This window comes from Polypterus senegalus, chromosome 1 (assembly GCF_016835505.1).
Source record: "Polypterus senegalus isolate Bchr_013 chromosome 1, ASM1683550v1, whole genome shotgun sequence".
NCBI lineage: Eukaryota > Metazoa > Chordata > Cladistia > Polypteriformes > Polypteridae > Polypterus > Polypterus senegalus.
This window is the reverse complement of record NC_053154.1, coordinates 42,456,195-42,479,035: the sequence shown is the minus strand read 5'-3', so window position 1 is coordinate 42,479,035 and position 22,841 is coordinate 42,456,195. Positions and strand designations below refer to the sequence as shown.

Below are 22,841 nucleotides of genomic sequence, written 5' to 3'. Positions count from 1 at the left end.
CATGGCTGTGGTGAATACGTATTTTAAGAAGAGGTAGGAACATAGGGTTACGTACAAGAGTGGAGGAAGATGCACTCAGATTACATCCTATGTAGAGGAGTTGATCTGAAGGAGATTGAAGACTGCAAAGTGGTGGCAGGGGAAAGTGTAGTTAAGCATCATAGGATGGTGGTCTGTAGGTTGACATTGGAGATCAAGAAGAGGAAGAGAGTGAGGACAGAGCCAAGGATCAAATGGTGGAAGTTGAAAAAGGGAAGACTGCAAGGTTGAGTTTAGGGAGGAGGTGAGACGGGCACTGGGTGGCAGTGAAGAGTTACCAGACAGCTGGGAAACTACAGCAGATGTAGTAAGGGTGACAGCAAGAAGGGTGCTTGGTGTGACATCTGGAAAGATGGAGGAAAAGGAAACCTGGTGGTAGAATGAGGATATACAGGAGAGTATACAGAGGAAGAAGATGGCAAAGAAGTGGGATAGTCCGAGAGATGCAGAAAGTAGACAAGAGTACAAGGAGATACAGTGCATCCGGAAAGTATTCACAGCGCATCACTTTTTCCACATTTTGTTATGTTACAGCCTTATTCCAAAATGGATTAAATTTATTTTTTTCCTCAGAATTCTACACACAACACCCCATAATGACAACATGAAAAAAGATTACTTGAGGTTTTTGCAATTTATTAGAAATAAAAAAATTGAGAAATCGTAGCATGAATACTTTCCAGATGCACTGTAAGGTGCAAGGTAAAGGAAGAGGTAGCGAAGACTAAAGAAAAGGCATATGATGAGTTGTGTGAGAGGTTGGACACTAAAGAGGGAGAAAAGGACCTGTACCGATTGGCTAGACAGAGGGACTGAGCTGGGAAAGATGTGCAGCAGGTTAGGGTAATAAAGGATAAAGATGGAAACATACTCACAAGGAAGGAGGGTGTGTTGAGCAGATGGAAAGAGTACTTTGAGAGGCTGAAGAATAAAGAGAATGAGAGAGAGAAGAGTTGGATGATGTGGAGATAGTGAATCAGGAAGTGCAACGGATTAGCAAGGAAGAAGTAGGGACAGCTATGAAGAGGATGAAAAATGGAAAAGCCGTTGGTCCAGATGACATTCCTGTGGAAGCATGTAGGGGTTTAGGAGAGATAGAAGTGAAGTTTTTAACCAGATTGTTTAATGGAATCTTGGAATGTGAGAGGATGCATGAGGAGTGGAGAAGTGTACTGGTGCCGATATTTAAGAATAAGCGGGATGTGCAGTACTGCAGTATCTACAGGGGAATCAAATTGATGAGCCACAGCATGAAGTTATAGGAATGAGTAGTGGAAGCTAGGTTAAGAAGTGAGGTGATGATTAGTGAGCAGCAGTATGGTCTCATGCCAAGAAAGAGCACCACAGATGCAATGTTTGCTCTGAAAATGTTGGTGGAGAAGTTTAGAGAAGGCCATAAGGAGTTGCATTGCATATTTGTGGATCTGGAGAAAGCATATGAAAGGGTGCCTCGAGAGGAGCTGTGGTATTGTATGAGGAAGTCGGTAGTGGCAGAGAAGTTCGTAAGAGTTGTACAGGATATGTACGAGGGAAGTGTGACAGTGGTGAGGTCCGCGGTAGGAGTGACGGATGCATTCAAGGTGGAGGTTGGATTACATCAGGGATCACCTCGGAGCCCTTCCTTATTTGCAATGGTGATGGACATGGTGATGAGGTTGACAGATGAGATTAGACAGGATTCCCCGTGGACTATGATGTTTGCTGATGACATTTTGATCTGTAGCGATAGTAGGGAGCAGGTTGAGGAGAACCTGGAGTGGTGGAGAGTTATGCTGTAGAGAGGAGAAGAATGAAGGTCAGTAGGAACAAGACAGAATACATGTGTGTAAATGAGAGGGAGGGCAGTGGAATGGTGAGTATGCAGTGAGTAGAGTTAACGAAGGTGGATAAGGGTAAATACTTGGGATCAACTATACAAAATAATGGGGATTGTGGAAGAGAGGTGAAAAAGAGAGTGCAGACAGGGTGGAATGGGTGGAGAAGAGTGTCAGGAGTAATTTGTGACAGACAAGTATCAGCATGAGTGAAAGGGAAGGTCTACAGGACTGTACTGAGACCAGATATGTGTTATGGGTTGGAGACGGTGGCACTGACCAGAAAACAGGAGACAGCTAGAATTAGCAGAGTGAAAGATGCTAAGATTTGCACTGGGTGTGATGAGGATGGATAGGATTCGAAATGAGTACATTAGAGGGTCCGCTCAAGTTGAACATTTTGGGAGACAAAGTCAGAGAGGCGTGATTGCGTTGGTTTGGATATGTGCAGAGGAGAGATGATGGGTATATTGAGAGAAGGATGCTAAGCATAGAGCTGCCAGGGAAGAGGAAAAGAGGAAAGCCTAGAGAAAGTTTATGGATGTGGCGAGAGGGGACATGCAGGTTGATAGGTGTAACAGAACAAGATGCAGAGGACAGAAAGATATAGAAGAAGATGATCCACTGTGGCAACCCCTAACTGGAGCAGCCGAAAGAAGATGATCAGTGAAGTGGTAGGCTACACAAACTCAGAATGGGGCTGCCGAGTACTGAAGCACATAGCATGTAAAAATCACCTATCCTTTATTGCATTACTCACAACAGAGTTTCAAGCTGCCTTTGGAATCAATGTCGGCACGCAAAGCTCCTGATACTCAATTTATAAAATGGGTTTCCATGGCTGAGCTGCTACTCAAGTCTTGCACTTATCACTATATGCACAGCTAATCTTCTGGAGTAGAGTAAAGCACTCCATCATTGGACTATGGAGCAGTGAAAACTTGTTTTGTGAAATGATGAATCACATTTCATTTTCGGCAATCTGGATGAACCTGCATTTGGCAGATGCCAGGAGAATGGTACCTTCAGGATTATAGTGCCTTCTGTAAAGTTCGGTGGAGAACTTTCTCAGGGTTTTTCCTAGGCTCCTTATTTCTAGTGAAGTGTACTGTTAATTCTACACCATACTAAGACATTTTAGACAGTTGTGCACTTTCAACAGTTTAGGGCGTGTTCTTTTTAGTTCCAGCTTGACTGTGGCCTATGCCCAAAGCCAGGTCCATAATAGACAAGGTGAAACTTGAATGACATGCAAAGAACCCTGAACTCAACCCTGTCAAACATATTTGGGAAGATTTGGAATGCTGATTGCAAGCCAGGTTGTCATGTCCAACTTTGGTACTTGTCCTCACAAATTCTCTTTTGGTTGAATGGGCACAGATGCCCACAGAGACGCTCCAAAATGTACAAATCAACCAGGCAATTTCTAAGCTTTACTTTGCTTAATCTGCTCCCTGCTTACAGCTTCTGTTGTTTGAAGTTATTACATCTAGTAGTGTTTAGCTTATCTGAAAATATTTATTGTATCACTTTTGTTACTGGCTACAAGCTCATCTGTGTGCATGATAACTATTCATGCTTAGTGCTGCTTGTTTGTCTATGTCCTATAGACTGATAGCAGTGCACACACACTCATTGTAGCCAAACAGTAACCAGAGATCATAGTACTGGTCTAGTGAAGTTATAATGATGTTTATGCACAGACCAGCCTCCAAACTCTCTGACATTGTTCACTTTTCCTTTATGCTTTATTCAGCTGGCTTCCTTACTTTTGTTTACTTTATAATTTAATTCTGCTGCAGCATAGTTCAAATAAAGAGAAAAAAATTAGACTTAAGGTAAATCGTCTGTTCTTTATCCAAAAGGGATTAACATTAAAATGAGTTCTAGTTAAGTGCAGTTGTTTAGTTTTATAAGTTGTTTTCCTTTTTTCATAGAAGGGCAGGTCAGTGACATTTTAATACTTACTGAATCAATAATGTTCTTTAACACTAGAATTCCTGAAGCTATGAAAAAATTTTTAATACCAGGCCACCTTAAATTCCTTCACACTTCTTCATTAGCATCTTTGTTTTGCAAATGTGTCAGTTGGCTCAAGCAGCCTGTTATATCCCTTCCCTCACGGAGACAGCTGAAGTCAAGTCAGACACAAAATTTTAAGAGCTCCAGTTTATCTGTATGTGAGATGTCTAGAATTGTATAGGGTAAACAATATATTATATGGAATACATACATTTCATGTGTAGTCCATGTCTACAACAATCTGGATAGGATGACAGGAAATACGAGGCAAGAAATGTTAAACACATAACTAAAAGAGAAATTTGTTATAGTAATTGACAAAATGTTGATTTGAAGTTTTTAATGCGTGAAGACTGAAGTCCAAATATAAAATAAACACTTTTATAAAAGTTATAACAAAACAAGTGTACTTTTATTCAAGAATATAACAAAAGAAAAAGAAATTATTCAATTTACATGTTGCTGTCAATGTGTAAAAAAAAATTTCAATTGACACAACCTGAACATGTCTGCTTGGACAGTGTAGAGGTAACAACTACAGCATCATCCTAGGGTGTTTCTACTTGTAGTGTTTTGTTGAACTGTGAGGTGCTTTAAGCTTAGGCTTCTCTTTGCATTGCTATGGCTACTCCTAGCTACCTACCAGCTCTAAACTATTTGTGATGATTCCAATTTTTTGTGTTCTTAGAAAATGATGGGTATAAATTATTGCTTTTTCCCAAATAATGGGAAATAGAAATGAAGTAATTAAAAAAATCCTTTGTGATGGTGCACCCATCCTGTCAGTTTTAACGATGCTGCTTTGAGCTCTAACCACATTTCTGTACTGGCAAAGAAACATGAATCCTAATCCATTAACTGTCTTTGTCTTCTGTAATCCATTTTAACTCCATATTGCAAATCCTCCATGTAGGTAGTAATGTTTTATTAGAGGGCTGCTCTCACTGCATGTGCCTTAAGGTCTCCTTCTGCAGCCTCACTGACTTTTCCTAATCTTGCGTTCATTTTATTAAATTTGTTAAATTTTTTAAATTGTCATCCTGTAAAATTCAGTTTTTGATAGAAATAAAGGTTGCATTTATTTCCCCAAAACTGGTTGTCTTTGATAAACCCTTTACTAGGACTTAATGGTATGAAGTACACTGCTCACAAAAATTAAAGGAACACTTTTTTTATTGGGCCTGGCATGAAATCAGTTAAACCTGTCTGATAATTTTCTGATTGGTTAAGCAGCTGAGGTCATTGTTAATCACTTTCAGCTGTATTGATGTTCATGGACTTAATGACAGGTGCACTAAAGTGGCAACCATTAGAAAACCCTCAAAACAGGACTGGTTTTACATGTGGAGGTCATTTCAAGTTTCTCCCTCTTGATCTTTTTGGCTGGTTTTCCACTCGTGCTAGTTTTGGCTTGAGTAATTATCTCTACTGGCAGTATGAGGCGATTCCTTAACCCTACAGAAGTTGCACAGGTTGTCCAACTTCTCCAGGATGGCACATCCACACGTGCTGCAGCAAGAAGGTTTAATGTGTCTCCCAGCACAATCTCCAGAACATGGAGGAGATTTCAGGAGACTGGCTGGTATTCTCGGGGAGCTGGACAGGGCCGTAGAAGGTCCTCAACCCATCAGCAGGACCGATACCTGCTCCTTTGTGCAAGGCAGAACAGGCTGAGCACTGCTCGTGCCCTACAGAATGACCTCCAGAGGGCCACTGGTGTGAATGTCTCTACCCAAACAATCAGGAACAGACTTCATGAAGATGGCCTGAGGGCCCGACGTCCTGTAGTGGGCCCTGTGCTCACTGTCCAGCACCGTGGAGCTCGACTGGCATTTGCTGAAGAACACCAGAATTGGCAAGTCCGCCACTGGCGCCCTGTACTTTTACAGACGAGAGCAGGTTCACCCTGAGCAGCTGTGATAGACGGAAAGAGTCTGGAGAAGACAAGGAGAACGATATGCTGCCTGCAACGTCGTTCAACATGACAGGTTTGGTGGTGGGTCAGTGATGGTCTGGGGAGGCATATCCATGGAGGGACGCACAGACATCTACTGCGTAGGAAATGGTGCTCTGACTGCCATAAGGTATCGAGATGAAATCCTTGAACCCATTGTCAGACCCTACGCTGGTGCAGTAGGTCCTGGTTTCCTCCTAATGCACGACAATGCCCGGCCTCATGTGGCAAGAGTATGCAGGCAGTACCTGGAGGATGAAGGAATTGAAACAATTGAATGGCCTTCACGATCCCCTGACTTAAACCCAATAGAACATCTGTGGGACATTATGTTTCGGTCCATTAGGCGCCCCAGGTTGCTCCTCAGACTGTACAACAGCTCAGGGATGCCCTCATACAGATCTGGGAGGAAATGCCACAAGACATCATCCGTCGTCTCATTAGGAGCATGCCCCGACGTTGTCAAGCATGCATACAAGCTCGTGGGGCCACACAAGATACTGAAAAGCATTTTGAGTAGCAGAAATTAAGTTTTTGAAAAAATGGACTAGCCTGCCACATCTTCATTTCACTCTGATTTTAGGGTGTCTACACAATTGAGCCCTCTGTAGGCAGAAAACTTTTATTTCCATTAAAAGATTTGGCATCCTTTTGTTCCTAAGACCTTGCCCTGGCGTTATTTGTATAGATATCCAACTTCATATTGAGATCTGATGTATCTAATGTGTTTCTTTAAAGTGTTCATTTAATTTTTGTGAGCAGTGTAAATATGCCTATATTAAAATTTTTCACCAAACTAATTTGTCATATCAGTATGTGCACTACAAGCTCTTGACTACTGTAAGCCTTCTTAAGCTCTCATAAGGAAAACAAAAAAAACACAAGAAAACCCAAAAAGAAAATCTGTAGCATTTAGTCACATGCCGCCTCCTCTTCCAGCCGTCTTTCATTCCAAACAAAAGTAGCATGCCAAGCATGAGACAACACGAGCCCTTATGTGGACCAGTATTCAGTTGAATAATCAATGTTTTAAGTGTACATTGTGCGGAATCTTAAAATGTTAAGTAAATGTGAACATTATACTCCTTGAATTATTTGAAAGTTGTTGAAATGAGGTGTGTGTGCGGCTTTAAAAGTTCTGAATGTTTAAACAAATCTCTCAGTATATTTTTTAATTACGTTTGAATATCTGGCTGCCAGGACAACTAAACACTTAAAAGTGGAATTTTTGAACTAGGGTTGTTCATTTTTTTTTTGATAGTTAATTTTCATTCGTATTTCAGATGTCACATCATTCATTTGAGGTTTATTTCCTGTAATTTGTATGCTCTGTTCTTTTCTATCTGTTGGCCCAATGAAATCACCACATAATCTAGTCTTGCATGCATGCACTTTAATAACTTGGTTTTTCACAGAAACCTGGTTTCTAAAATGCCATGTAAACCTTTATTCCTGATATATGAGAAACCTGTTTAACGGACATAGACTTCTTCATAAATACCCCGATTGTTTGGCCACATGAAATCTTAACCTGGTTACAGTTAAGGATTTTGTAGCCTAGGCATGCCAATTGTACTCTGTTGGCCTGAACATGTTAGCTTCATGCGTTTTTCTAGTATCCACAGGTAGCATACACAAGATTAATTTCCAGAGAAAATAGCAGGGGTGATCACATTATCCTCCTTCTGGTTGAAATAATCTCTATCTCAGAAATGGTTAAGTTTATGCTAATGAGCAGAATATAATGCTAAGCTCCACAGTACAATCTTGAGAGCAGGAGCGTAATGCATAAAAATTCTTACTATCTATTTTAATTAAGTAATTGGTAACCTAACGCAATACGTCATTAAAGTGAAAGTAAATGTATCATTATCACAGCAGAACTTGGTATAATGCAGGAAGCATATGTATCGGGTAACTGCTGCTTTGCAGAGCTCCGTTATATAACCAAGTAGTAGATTGTACTGCTTGCAGTCTCGTAAAAGAAAACATACTGTACAAGTGTCAGTTCATCCTGTTGTTTGCTTATAGATATTCACTGTGGCCTTTGATGACATTTAACTTTTCTTGAACATTTTAATTACATCAGAGCATCAAACCATAGGAGATCCTCCAGAAATTTGATTACACGTGTAAATGAGTATTTTTAAGAAACCAGATTTCTGCTTTAACTGGGTTACTTATCTTACCTTATCCTGGCTATGTGTCTGCATGTTAACACACTCATTGATTCATCAAACCACTGGACCTCATAGACAGAATATGAAGAAAAGGTCATTTATAGTGGTTTTGATATTTTATATTTAAAATTTGAGACAAACATTAGTGTAGTACATAAGTTAGGTTTTAATGTTTTATACCTTAACCTTTCTTTGTCCGCTCCACATTGCTTAATTATAAAACGCAAAGCATCATTGAGTGTTAAAATCTAGAGATGCATGTTGTGTTTTTTCCCCATCCCTCTTCTAAGACGTCATCATTTTGATGCCAGTATTATCTTCCCTTGTTTATATAATCTTTATTTTCTTTCCTCCAGATCACACAACAACTAGAAGGAATTTGTTTACAGGTCATAGGTACGGTTTTGCAGCAGCATGTTTTAGGTAGGTTATTTTTCAGTTTTAAAACTGATCTATGTAGTTTTATTCAAGCTTGTTTCTAACAAGCACTTGTCTTCCAGAATTCTATGAGGAGATCCTGTCCTTGGCACACAGCTTAACCTGTCAACAAGTATCCCCACAGATGTGGCAGCTGTTACCACTTGTCTTCGAGGTTTTCCAGCAAGATGGTTTTGATTACTTCACAGGTGGGCACATTGAAGTATAATTTAAATGATTTAGTTAAGCCAGTTTAGTTTGTTTTTGTTTGTTATTTAAAATTATATTTTAATTTTCTAATTGGGTGAATATGAATTTCAAATTTATTAGACACTTGACCTAAACTGCTCAAATGCTTATTTAGAAATTTTCTGTCTTTCTAATTTTACAATACACTTTTCTATGGTTAAATCTCTTGTATAAATGTTGAGTGCTATAAATATCATGCTTTGTAGATGTAAATATGTGGCATGTATAATTTTTTTTTTTTTTTTTTAAATAAGATGATGAGTGGTGGCTTACATTTTGTTTTATTCTCCATTCTTCAGATATGATGCCTCTTCTGCATAACTATGTAACGGTTGATACAGATACTCTTCTTTCTGATACCAAATATCTAGAAATGATTTACAGCATGTGTAAAAAGGTAAGCTAATTATATTAATAGCAGTAATAACTTAAAATGTAAATATGCTCACACTTGAGGTATTTTTTTCTTAGTTGTTTTAAAATTATCCAAGCTGACAAGTTTTCTGGAACCAAATACTAATTCCTTTTGTTCATTTTTTGATTTAATGTCAGCTTCTTTTCCAGCATTTTAGTGACTGGAGTGACTCTCTCCTTAGATATTTGCTTTTGGATAGTTCTGATCCTTATTTCTACTAGTACATTTACTAGAATACAGACTTTGCTGTTAAGTTTGTCTTTATGTCCCTCATCTTTATATGACTCGGCTGCATTAAGAACTGGGAGCATGCTATTGTGTATATATAAAATTCTTGTATCACTGCTACTGTTTGCCCTCCATCCAACATTGCCCTTTTTCTGTTTAATGTGAATGATAACTGCTATACAGTATTGGTCCACTGGCATGCCTTTTTTTGGTCTTTCCGAAGCTTCTGTCAATGGACATATTTCAGCTGTGCGCTCTCTTCACATCATGCTCATTTAAGTTATCTACATAGCTCAGTGACATTTTTTTTTCTTTAAGCACCAGAAAAGTTCTTAATTACCAAATTTCCTTATTAATTTGTTTTTTCTGCTTAGTATGGCCTAACTTCAGTGTTATCCATTACTTTCACTCATTATGTTCTGCATTCATGCTACCTAAAATAATCCAGCATGTGACACTTAACTGTCATTCAGAAGTCGCTAATAGTTAATTGGTTAAGCATGTCGCAATACTGACTGAAATGTTTGCCACTTGACATTTACATGGTGCATGTTTTTAACAATTAAGTCACTGCTGGTTTGAAAATGTTTGTTTAGAGCAGTTACTGTTAAAAATACTTGCATAATAACAAATGTACATCCCCATGCGCAAATTTGGACATCCCTAGCCAAATTGCATATTTTGAATTTAAAGTTTTAAAAAAAAACAAAAAGCAGAAATTCTGGCAGCTCAAAAACTAAAACACTGGATCTTTTATTAAAATATAAATGTATAGTTGTGTGATTTATTTAAACTGAAACAAAAAAAGTAAGGGATTGTCAGGTGGTAATTATTGAGCCTAATGTATTCTTAGGCTCTTCAAACATTATGCAGTGCTTAACAATCCTGAGATCTAAGCAATTGAGGATCTGAAAACTGATGTCTAAAAAACAGGGGAAGCCTATAAAAAGGGAGAGTGCTTCTTGGAAGCAATTTCCACAGTCTAAAAATGTAATTAAGAAACGGCCGTTAGGGGAACTGAAGATCAAAAGATCTTCCAAGACCAAGAAAACTGACAGAGCAGCTTATGTACTGTGCAGGAAGGCAAAGCAAAACCCCCATATGACTGCAAGGGACCTGCAGGCAGGTTTAGTTAAGAAAGAAGTAGTGGTGCACTACTCTACTGCGCAGCATTACTTACTGTACATGGACAACGCATTCATGGAAGATTCATCAGCTACAAAACCTACCTCTGTTCCTATTACAACAAAAAATTAAGAGCACAAAACATCTTCACTGTTCTTCACCTACATATAACTTAGTTCTCAATACCAATTTGAAGTAGAGGATAAACAAAAACCACTGTAAATTAACTGATGCTGCAAATCCGCCTGATGTAGATGCCCATTATCAAAATGTGATCAGAAAAGAACAGGACGGTGCTTTTCAGTGAATAAAAGTAGTTAGTAATAATCATTTTTAATTACTCATTTATTTGATAGACTTTCTCAGCCCCCAATCCCACTGTATGGTTGTGTTCAAATTTTAATTTGGGATCCTGAGGTGGTTCGTCGTGTGGTGGGTGCTGCTACACGCTGTATCAGTGCATGCTCCCAAACCACCTCCTCCACCGTATACTGTGGTAGTACTATCTTTATGCCTTAATGTTAATGGAGAGTCTATTTTTAGCTTTGAATAAATTTTAAATCACATTTGTAACATTACCAAATTCTGCCTTAATACAGAATTCTGTTGCAATCTTTTATACCGGCACCACCATGTGCTGTATATAGCATGTTCTGCAATAAGCAGCTCAAGTGAACTAACGGTAGCCACCGGTTTGTGTGTTTTAATAACAATCCTTCATTGTATGCAGAAAAGTACTTGGTTCTGAGGTCTAAGTAACAGAGCTGGTTAAGAAATAAATCAGCTCTGTATAAAATGTATATTTATGTTTTTATAATGGATGAGAAGATAATCTGTAATATCACACTGTTTTCATGCATTTCATTTTTTTTTTTTTTTTGTAATGTGACATTTTTTAGCTAAATTGTTTGGTTTAATTTTTTTAGTTTTGGTTTGATCAACATTTTCTACAGTTCTAAATATGAAAGTTAATTTTCTGGCAGATGTAGAAAAAAAAATCTAATGTTCTTACAAATTTATTGAAGGTTTTAACAGGTGATGCAGGCGAAGATGCGGAGTGTCATGCAGCTAAATTGTTAGAAATTATAATTCTGCAGTGCAAAGGGAGAGGCATTGATCAGGTCAGTCTGTTTTAATCTCCTGTATGAAATATGATTTTTAAATTCAGTCTTTCAAAGGTAATGGAGCCTTAAAGTTTTTGTGAGTGGTGTTTAAATTAGAATACAAATTATTAATTTGGGTGTGATACACAATTTAGGTAAAGCCTGATTTTAGTTGGTAATGCTATTAAAGGTCCCTTATATGGTGCTTTTTTTTTAAATCTCAAAGGTGGTTCCTCTGTTTGTTGAGGCTGCTCTTGAAAGGCTGATCAGAGAAGTGAAGACAAGTGAATTAAGAACAATGTGCCTGCAGGTAGCAATTGCTGCTCTATATTATAGTCCTCCTCTTCTCCTCAACACATTGGAGAATTTGCGCTTTCCTAACAACACTGAACCAATCACCAATCATTTCATCAGCCAGTGGCTTAATGATGTTGACTGTTTTCTTGGGTAAGTGTGTAGCATCTCCAGAGCTGCTTTACGGTGTGCAGTTTATATTAATTCTGAGTGGCTATTTAACAACATGTAAAGTTGCTTCCAGTCTTAAAGGATTCTTCAAGTTGAAGTTTCTGTTTGCTTGTGAAGAAATAAACATTCTTTTGTCAGGAAAATAATATAAATAATCTATGGTAAAATTTTTTACTTCCAGTTTATTTTTGTGGTCCTTTGCAAGCATCCATTGTGGATGGCATATTTTCTTGAGTTGAAATTTTCTTTGCCTCAATGTGAATTAGTTCAGTAAGTTTTAAGGCTTTTGTTTTCATGTTTAGATCCTGGCCCCACCACTTCCATTTTAAAAAGCACAAAAACATGCCAAGAGATGATTTGAACAATACATAAAAAATGCTTCACACATTTCATGTAAAATTAAAATATGTACAATAATTATGAAGAAATAATGGATGTGATAAAGGCCAAACATTGTTTAAATGTCTTTTATAGTTTACTAGCTGTGTAAGCCCATGCTGTTGAAATAGTCATTAAAAAAAAAAAAACTGAAATTTTCTGATGTCAGGTAATTGAAGGGAACTACTCTGGGCATCTCTCTCCTAGGACGATTAGTTTTGCTGACGTGCTCGCATCGCTTGTGCATTAGCGGCAGGAGGAAAAGTAAAAGGCATACCGTTTTGCCGATGTGAACAGCGAAGTGACTGCCTTTCTTCTGAGGTTTTGTTTTACTGATGTGCTGGCCCCGCTTGTGGTGTTAGCGGCTAAGCGAGTTTTCTGTTTCCTCAGAGGTGGAGCCCTTACCCTGACTCCACCTCTCACTTCCAGGCTGGACAGACGTACACACTTCCATGCGTAGAAGTTTATATAGTTAATTCAGTCATCTTTTTAAGTTGGGATATATAGAAGCAGTCTTAAGAATTTGGATAGAATTTTTAATGTTTTTGAAAAAGACAGAAATATCCACTGTACTTGTCTGTTTGTCTTGAATGAATATATATATTATATTATATTGACATTATATATTGAGTTATGATATATATATATATATATATATATATATATATATATATATATATATATATATATATATATATATATTTTTTAATATAGACATCCTTAATAATAATTTCTGTTCTATTTTTATTTTCAGCCTCCATGATAGAAAAATGTGTGTACTGGGTCTGTGTGCTCTCATTGATCTTGAGCAGAGGCCACAAGTTTTAAACCAGGTTGCTGGACAGCTGCTTCCAGCTACTATCCTCTTATTCAATGGCTTGAAACGAGCCTACGCCTGCCGCGCTGAGCATGAAAATGATGATGACGACGATGATGATGATGCTGAGGAGGAAGATGAAAACGGTTAGTGGAACTGAGGATAAGAAAAATTTTAAGCTGTTAAACTGAGGCGCTGGAGAAACTTTTTTTTTTTTTTTTTCTTTTTTAATATTTATTACTAAGCTTTTGATTCATCAGAGGAGAATGATTAGACTGGCAGGAACCTAAGGCAAATTCACAGCAAATAAGGATGGGAGGAGTGGTGTATGGCATTATTGATGGGGTGGGGTTTGTAGGGTTTTGGTCATAAAGTCGTCTTGTTCTTTCCAAGCCTGCATGTGCTGGTTTCACTTGAGGAATTTGAGTGCTGTCCGCATGACTAGTAATATTTCACATAGTACGGTATAAGAAAATCCTGTTTGATATAGCATTTACTTTTTCATGATTTTCAGGTATTTAAGGTTAAATTATTAAATAAGGATGTTAGTGCTATGTGTTTAGGGGTGTGTTTTTTTGTTTTTGTAGATAATAGTATTTAGATTATGGTCAACTGCATTGTCTTGCTTTATGATCAGTTAACCCATGCTGAAAAGTCCAGTACAAGGTTTATGAAAAAATGTTAAGTGTAATTATACCGTTGCTAAAATGTATATTTAATAATGTTACATTGTTAGGGAATAAATAGGTTTGCAGTCAATTCTACGCTATCTTAGTGTTTAATGTTTTAGAGGTGCGAAACCTGTTTTTCTTTGAAATGGCATTTAGATCTAAACAATTTTTACTTGTCGTCTGAAGAACTCGGCAGTGATGAAGATGATATTGATGAAGAAGGACAGGAATACCTAGAAATGCTGGCAAAACAAGCAGGTGAAAGTGCAGATGATGAAGACTGGGAGGGGGATGATGCTGAGGAGACTGCACTAGAAGGTTACACTACTATAGTCGATGATGAAGATAACCCAGTTGATGAATATCAAATTTTTAAAGCCATCATGCAAAGTAAGACTAATAATTACTCTTATTGAAGTTTTCTTAAGACTTCACAAACTTTAAATGCATATCAGATGTTTTACATTTACCTGAAACTCTGACCTTTTCTAAGAGAACATTCATTGTTTACTTCGGAGATTAAAATAGTTAAGTATGTCATGTTTTGTGGAATGTGATTTGTTGCCTTGCACAACAGTGGGAGCCATATACAAAGGTTGCATACTTTTATGGTCTAATGGACTTTTTTGGCACAAGGCTTTGAAAGTCCTGGATATCTTCCACTTTTAATGATTTATCTGGGGTAGAGATGTTTCACCAGCTACTTGGCAATCTTTGACAGGTCTGTGGCAGTATGGCATACTGGGATCCTTGAGCTGTACTTTAAACATTTTGTTAATTACATGGGAATGGGAAATCACTTTGCTGTTGCTTGGCTTTACCGACTGGATTGGCTTTTTTAGAATGCAGTTTACCAGAAAAGCCAGGTGTGATTATATATTTCAATTTATGTTCAGATTTTGGGGTGTACAGTATAATGTACAGTTGTAACTTTTGAAATTACAAAGTTATACCTTTGTAGAAAATATGCTTGAAGTGTTTTATACTGTGTATAAGCATTGAGGAGATCCCTGCTTATTATTATTGTCTTATCGGAATAATCAAAGCTGTTTAAGCATATTGTTTGTACATTTAATATGTATAATGTTTAAAGAAAGGCATTTTTTATTTATTTTTTTATTTTATGTACTCTAATGGCCTAGATGTACTACTCAGTAATTGGTATATTCCAGGATGATAACTACATTATTGCATCTGTAGGTAAAACCTGCAGTGTTAAAACAGTTGTAGATTTAGGTTGCACATCATCCCTTTTTATATATTTGTTGATTAAACAGTGTCTTTTTTTCCACTGTTAAATCTAGTGAGGGAATTTGAGCCTTCCTGGATTTAGAAGTACTCTGTCATTGTAGTCTCCTTAAATAGTATTTTAATGTATATTCCTAAAAGTAAGAATCATATGGCATCACACAAAAATGATTTAGGCACTTAGGGGTGTAATTGGTACTCCAAGATTCTGCTTTATACACGTCAAGCATGGGAGGTTTTCCTTTATGTGCATCTTTAATGGTGTGGATACTACCGGAGGCAAGAACCAGTTTGATTTTCATTTTTTTTTTCTTCCACTCCAGACCTGCAGACTAGAGATCCAGCTTGGTACCAAGCTCTTACACAGTCTTTAAATGAAGAACAAGCAAAGCAGTTACAAGACATTGGCACCCTAGCAGATCAGAGACGGGCAGCTCATGGTATTTTGTTATGAATTAAATAGATGTTATACTAAAATGTGGATTGAATATTTAATTAAATATTGTCCAGAACAGGTCATAGATTAACAAATACATTAAACATCTTTTAAAATAAAGCACTTCAGTCACTGTCAAAGCTGGTTTCCAGGGGTGTGTTTGTGGTGTGTCTAATTTCCTGAAACAGTTTTAAATCTTTTTGTATTTTAGTTTCAAAGCTCTTGTATAAGCTCTTGATCTAAAGCTAAAGCTGTTCATGGAACTGGTGTTACCAGCCTGTTTGACATTTAAGTTATTTTGTTTCCTAACATTTCTCTTATTTTACTTCCAAGTACCATACTGTGTGCTTTTTCTAGTTTTTTTGTGAAATTCCATCTCTGCAGCTTTAGTTTTTTCTACTTGAGACCAACATAAATTTTAAATATACACATTAATAGCAGTTGTCACAAAAACATCACCTGCCATGCTGTTTTATAGGAATGGGATTGAAACCTTGTGTAGAATGTTTAGGAAAAACAAGAAATGTGCAGAGGAATTTAGCGTATAGGTGGAGGGTGCATTCTAAACTAGTGGCTGATTGTCCTGCATACTACGGAATTCAAGTGTTCAACACTCTCTCTCTCTTTTTGTTTTTAATCTTGTTTTTAGCCTTCACAGTAACTTTTTTTTCTCCTTTTTTATATCTGTAGAATCTAAAATGATTGAAAAACATGGAGGATACAAGTTTTCTACTCCTGTTGTGCCAAGCAACTTTAATTTTGGAGGAAGTGCCCCTGGAATGAATTGAGTCATCGCCTCATCTTTTTCTTGCTATGTGACTGATTGTAGTGAAAAGCTTGTGTTGTTCCCTCTAATAGTGGTTCAAGAACTGGCTCTTCTGACCCACTCTTCAATCTAAACCAACTCTAATACACTTTAATGATTTGGGCATAGGCCAGAAGATGTGGGATAGCAACCATTGTGACCTTTGGCTCAGAAACTGTCAGGTTCATTAATAACTTGAAAATCAAGCTCCAAGCACTTTCGTGTTTTTTAGGAGTCCAAATTCTGGAGGGATGTCATGATGGCAGCTTGCTCTTCCAAGGAAACAAATGGAGGGATTTGAATCGTTGACAACCAAACCACAACCCACCCCCTTTTTATTTTGTAGACTAGAAGGCCACTTTCTCAATTACACCTGTGACAGTACAGTAGATGTCTCTTTTTCATTAAAGTGTTCCCATATTTTTATTGTATATAAAGACAAGGTACTATAGTAGCCTTGCTTTAAAAGAAGGCATGTGTAAGGAAGTGTAAAAGACTGTATTCAAGTGTAGCTTATGGAATACTCGTCACAGCACTATATAATATGCCTGATACCTGTACATTAACTGGCACTTTCATATTTTTTCAGGCCTCCTCGCCAGCTGTATAATTTACTAAGTTAAGGAGAAAAGTGTATCAGCTCTTAATTTGGTAGATAAATCTGTATGGTTGTCGCATTGATTTAAGGAAATTAGTTTTTGGGTGGGGGGGGGGCGGCTTGTGGCATTTTCTTGTTGCTAAAATGGCAACACCCTCTGATGGTATTTTTAAAGCTGTTGGTGTTTAAGATACAAGACATTGTGTTGTACACACTGAAAAATCAGTTGAATACTAAATTGACGCATGTACAATTGGACTTGAAGTTCTAACTTGGGTCGAATTATTCTTGAGCAGTTGGTTGGTGTGTGTATGGATGAACCATCTATATATGCAATGGAATATTAAAAAGAAAATCAAAAAAAAAAAAAGTTACAGAATAATTGTTTTAACTTTGTGAGTCACAGATTAATGATGTCTGCATCTTTTGCTTTTCATAAATGCACTGTTTTGATCTTGAATAGTCTTTTAGGCTAATGACACCAGTCTTGAAGAATGTTAAAAAAAAAAAATTCTAACCACAAGATTGGAAAGACTGAGGTCTGCTAATCGATTCTGCTGCAAATCTACTGCCAAATGTGCTTCTTAATAATCGGATATAGCTAATCATACCTGTTGTCTTACCTGTTCTTGCATACAGAAACTTGGTTGTATGCCTGACTTCTACTCCACCCTCTATATTTTAGAACATGCAGAGACCAAGACATGTCAGGATATAAAATAGTGAGTTTATTGCTCCAACCAGTATTAAGATGTTGCATTAAGCCAGTAGTATCTTTTCCCCTGTTTTGAGTCTTCGCATTTCTGTCAGTTGTATAGTTTCAATGTTGTACAACATGCTTCTGCCTGACCTCAGTGATAATTCCACTGTCACACACATACTTTCACCTTCGCTTTTTGGTCAGAATTAACATGTGTGCAGCGTGAGATTCAACAGGTTGTGCCCTATAGTGTACCTTTATTGAAAAAAATGGCAATTGCAATTTGGCCTTGCATTCCTTAACACACCTCCATCCCCAAGGTTTGGTAGGTGATGCCTTGTCAAACTATGTCCACGTTTAAAGCAAATATTTACAGTAGATGTCTTCTAGCATATATAACAATTTCAACTTATTTCTGTGTTTATAAGGTTCCTATGCCATTTAATACAACATTTATATTAATGAACCATCTTAAATACGTTATTTAACAATTGACGCAGCTAATGCTGAGCAATAGGTCTAAACAGATTGGTTTGCTGTGGAGTCTGTTTCATTATTAATCTTGTGCATTTTATCTGTTCATTTGGTGGTATCTAGCACACTGAACTGAGAACTTGTTTAGTTTTAGTGGTACTTTTATTCTGAGCTGGTATCTGTGGAGGCCATTTGCTTCTAATGACTACCTGCAGTGCATGGTAAAGCAAGTAATGATCCTTTAATCATCTGTTTTTTAGGCCCCATGAATGTGCCCAACATTTTATTCTATTTTAATTAAGCTTTCTTTGGAGTTCATTGAAGATTTCCCACAGCTATTCAACCACATCTTCCAAGCCTCCGGTTACCCCGAAAATTAAAAACCCAAAGAGACCAGTGACATTGTATATTGACCCGAGAGGCATTTTTAGCAGTTTTTGATCCTCAGGGATGAGATTTTTTATTCAATTCTCTAATTTAATTTTAGTTTTAAAAAAAAATTGACGTTTTTGGAAATAGTGACTACAGCATGGTAAATTGAAATTTATGCAATGTGCTGTATAAAATAGCCTTTTTTAATAAAAAAAAAAGTAGTAATTTGTTTTTTCTTATGCTTAGTTCAGTATTTTCAGTTTTGCTTGAAATAGCTCCTTCAGGAGCACAAAGCTCTTGATTACTTAGCTCTATGTACCATAGAGGCCCAAAGGCCTTTTTAACATGCCTTAGTCACAGTTTAGGAGGTGTGATTTTAAAAATACGAGTAACTGAAATATTTAACATTAGTGGGTGTTAGCAGAAGATTGCCAAATAAGGCTACGTAGCAGAGGACTCCAGCTTACTAGTCTTGGCATTTTCAGAGATACTCCAGATCAGTGTTTCCCAACCTCGGTCCTAGGGACCCCCTGTGACTGCAGGTTTTTGTTCCAACCAGATTCCTAATCAGTGACAACACCTGATAACACTGATCTCATTTCATTAGCTGGTATTATTTTTCTTCTGCATTCAGAAAAGCACAGCAGCATGATTTTTACATTTATAAGACATTTAGAAATATTTCTGCTTTTGCTATAGATTTAAATGCTTAAATCTTTTGTTGATTTCATTATACTTTGCCCTTTCTCTGTGCATTTTGCCCACTTCATTGTATTTTATTAATGACAATTAAAAATGAGCAGGGGAGACATGCTGGCAAACACTGAATAATCAAAGGTTGCAACTACAGCATCAGACCCACTAATTAGTAAAAATGGATTGATTAAACAATTAGAACACCTAGAAAATTAGAATGAAAATCAAGATGAAAATATTGTTAAAGAAAAAAACACATTTCCATATAACTGCTTGGTACATTTTAATATAATATGTATATATGTGTAACACACCAAACTTAGTTTTTTCAAATACTATATTGTTCCCAAAACACAGAACTTGGGAGATAACACATCACTTAATTATCCCAGGAATCCAATTAAAAACAGAAGCTGGTTGGAACAAAAACCTGCAGCCACATTGTGCCCCCCAGGTTTGAGGTTGGGAAACACTGCTATGGAGAACCATTTGATCACGCATATAGGTTAGACAAGATGTCACCTAGGATTGGGAAACATTTACATCGACTGGACATTGCTAAAAATGGCAGTGTCAGAATGAATTCTACTGGTCAAATATAATTTAAATGTTTTGCTGAAAGGCGAGAATTGACAATCAAATGTATAAATACTGGAGTCCTCTGCCTTGAGATAATGTGGTAATTTCAAGTACTGCAAAATTGCATGTGATTTCAGGTTCACATCCCATATTTGCTCATCACTGTCAATCTGTTGACATTTTCCAGATAGCTTCTGATGTCATCAATAAAAATATCCAGACTTTGTTCAGGGGAATGGATGGCACTTACATTTGAGATGATCAAGGTTAAGCTTCTCCTTTCAACTGAAAGAACGGAGCTATGTGTAACTGTCAAATTTAACGTATCTAATGAGGAAGGGTGGTGCTTGATTTGTACTTTGTGTGTAGGTGAGTTTTAGATTCTGTGTGTGTTGCAAATGTATATAGTTAGAAGTGGGGATGTGCTCACTTTATGCTATGTATGACAGCCCCAGTATGCATAGTGGAGATGTGGAAGTTTCTCACACAAGTTGCAGTGACTCATTAATGATCACATTTTTCACACAGTCATATGTTGTTCACTGCTGTGGTTGTGTTGTCTGCGATCAGAACCCAAAACGTCACTGCTGCCGTGTTTTTTTTTTTTTTGTTTTGTTTTTTAATATGAATTGGGTTACTTGAGTTTTAGCACATGTAAAGACTTTCTTGATCCCTTGGGCAATTTAAATTCACCAGATTGACTGTTGTATTAATCAGTGTGAGATGGTTCATTTTTATTTATATGGCAACACCAAAAATATGCACAACACTCATAACACTCCAGTACTTAGCTGGAAAATACAAAGCAGATTAATAAGTAAATCCAAGGTGATTTTATGAGTTAAATAGCAGGCCCAAGTTAGTTTGCGTATGGGTTTATTTCTAATAAGCGATTGAGAGCTGCAGTGGTCTTGTATGTGAAGTGTAAATCCCACCTGAGGTGCAGTGAAGCTCAAAGTGCAAGAAAAAGTACAAGTAACTAAAAGTGCTAAAAGAATGCCAAGAGTCGGAGGAGGTTTTATTTTTTAAAAGTAAATTAACATAGAACATTTATTGGTATTGAGCATTAAGTAGTGTTCAATCTGTATGTAAATTTTCACAAAATAAATTGTATTGAAAATTGCATGTTAAAGGTCTCATTGCTAGTGTCATGCCTCTGACAATTTACATGGTGCCCTGATATTCTGAAACAACATATGGATATTTTTGAATGACTTTCTCTTGTTCATATTAAAACTTTTCATATTACAAGTCAATGTTTCAGTTACCTTGAGCTAATAGCACATTACACGACTGCTAGTAGCAGGGGATGTCAAACCTGCTGATCTCATCGTCTGAATATGTCAGATTTAATGACAAATTGCATGATGATTTTCTACCATTTTCACATTTCCGAAGTATTGCATACTTGCCTCGTTTTCTGACATCCAGTAATGTGCTGCCTGACAGCTGATGCTGTACCAATAATAAACAGATACGGTGAGTTCAGCAGCAAGTCTTAGCCCTTTTTCTTTCCATTTTGTCATGGTACATAAAATATGAGTCATCAGACAGACGAGCACATCTTCAGTTTGTGAAGTCGAGAACACCAACATGCCTTGTTCCTCAATACTGAATTGTACTTCTGGGTGAGCACTCACTGCTTGTCAGCTCTTCTGCACATTGAGCCCACCCCTACAACTTAAGACAAAATCATCTTGTTTGATTTGGTGGGCCATGTTGTAAACTGGTTGGGTATGTCGGACTAGACGACTAACTTCACAGGTATGTGCAGCGACTGCCACCTCCAAATGGCTAAGAAAAATTTGGGAAAGGTTGAGTGATGTGACTGGACCTTTATTTGAAAATGGGTTGGAATGCCAGTGAATGTGGTGTTCTTGGTAGAGGCAGGCCCACAATTATCTGGTGTGACTGTTTCATTGGATGTGGCAAAAGTGGTGGATGAAATTAATTGAATCAATGCAGTGATTGCTGCAGATTTGTCTTAGTTCACATACTTAAGTGCCACATACATGCTATGCTTATGTTAGTGAGCCCTTCAAGGTGATCAGTAATTTCAATATGCTAGATCATGGTGTCCAACTCTGATTATGGTGGGCCACAGTAGTTGCAGATTTTTCAGTCTGGTCTCGTTCTTAATTAGAAACCAGTTAGTGCTGCTAATTTAGCGTAATGTTTTTCCTTTTATCGTGATTGACTTAATTAGTTATTTTATTCCTTAACTGGTAGCAAATTAAAGATAGAAAGTAAACCATCAGATAACCAGTAAACACTTGGGGGATAAACAGTCCTGGAAGGGCCCTTTTCACTCCAAGCAATTTCTTATTTAGCTGTTACATAGGAAGCCCATTATTTAATTTAAAGACTTGTTAGTATTCTCATTTTGCCTTGTCGGTCAATTCCAAAACTAATTTTTTTTTTTTTTTTTCTCCCCGGAGGTCATAATCCAAATATTTTCTGGTCTTGAGCAGATCTGTATTTCTCGAACCTTAATTTTTTTTTTTTTCTTTTCAGGTAGTTTGAGAGAGATTTTGTGTGAATCAAAGCCTTGTCATTATTGGGCTTGTTTTGCATTGTTTGGCCCCTTGTTAAAGAAATGAAACATTTAAAATTGATGTCCGTTAAAATTAAGGCAACGTTGTGTGTGCCATTAGCATTAGTAATTGGTTACTAATTGAGAAAGTGGCTGTAACAGAGATGTGCAGGCATTGCAATCCTCTAGGACCTGAGTTGGACACTCCTATTATAGATATTATATGAACCTAAACTCTGAATATATAATAACATTCTAAATAAAGATTTCCTACGCAAAAAGGATTTAAACACCAGGTGTTTTTGCCAAAAGTAAACCAACCCTTTTCAGTCAATATCTTAGAGCATTTGCCACCTTTAACCAGTTTTCAGTCTCTGAGGATGTTGTGCGTGACCTACCATCATCTTGTCCTGCCACGACATGTCAGTAGAATTCAGGTCAGGGCTTTAGCCAGTTCAGGATACACAACCTCTTTCCTAAGCCATTCCTTAGAGAATAAACTTGAATGTTTAGGATTAGTCGT

The 22,841-nt window shown here is 37.2% G+C and overlaps 1 protein-coding gene and 1 non-coding gene across 2 annotated transcripts in view; both read left to right on the top strand.

The window, feature by feature from the left end:
- Positions 1 to 17,475, top strand: part of ipo7 (importin 7) — a 70,480-nt gene extending 53,005 nt beyond the window's left edge. The window contains exons 17-25 of the mRNA XM_039748167.1: positions 8,366 to 8,432; positions 8,510 to 8,635; positions 8,975 to 9,072; positions 11,469 to 11,564; positions 11,773 to 11,993; positions 13,144 to 13,352; positions 14,064 to 14,267; positions 15,449 to 15,565; positions 16,252 to 17,475. Coding sequence (XP_039604101.1) covers positions 8,366 to 8,432; positions 8,510 to 8,635; positions 8,975 to 9,072; positions 11,469 to 11,564; positions 11,773 to 11,993; positions 13,144 to 13,352; positions 14,064 to 14,267; positions 15,449 to 15,565; positions 16,252 to 16,349 — 1,236 coding nt within the window. The 3' untranslated portion in view covers positions 16,350 to 17,475. The remainder of the gene's footprint in view (positions 1 to 8,365; positions 8,433 to 8,509; positions 8,636 to 8,974; positions 9,073 to 11,468; positions 11,565 to 11,772; positions 11,994 to 13,143; positions 13,353 to 14,063; positions 14,268 to 15,448; positions 15,566 to 16,251) is intronic.
- On the top strand, positions 3,402 to 3,582 carry LOC120520104. Its single transcript, XR_005631766.1, has one exon. It is a non-coding gene; the product is annotated as a small nucleolar RNA SNORA23 (small nucleolar RNA).
- Positions 17,476 to 22,841: the final 5,366 nt, after the last annotated feature.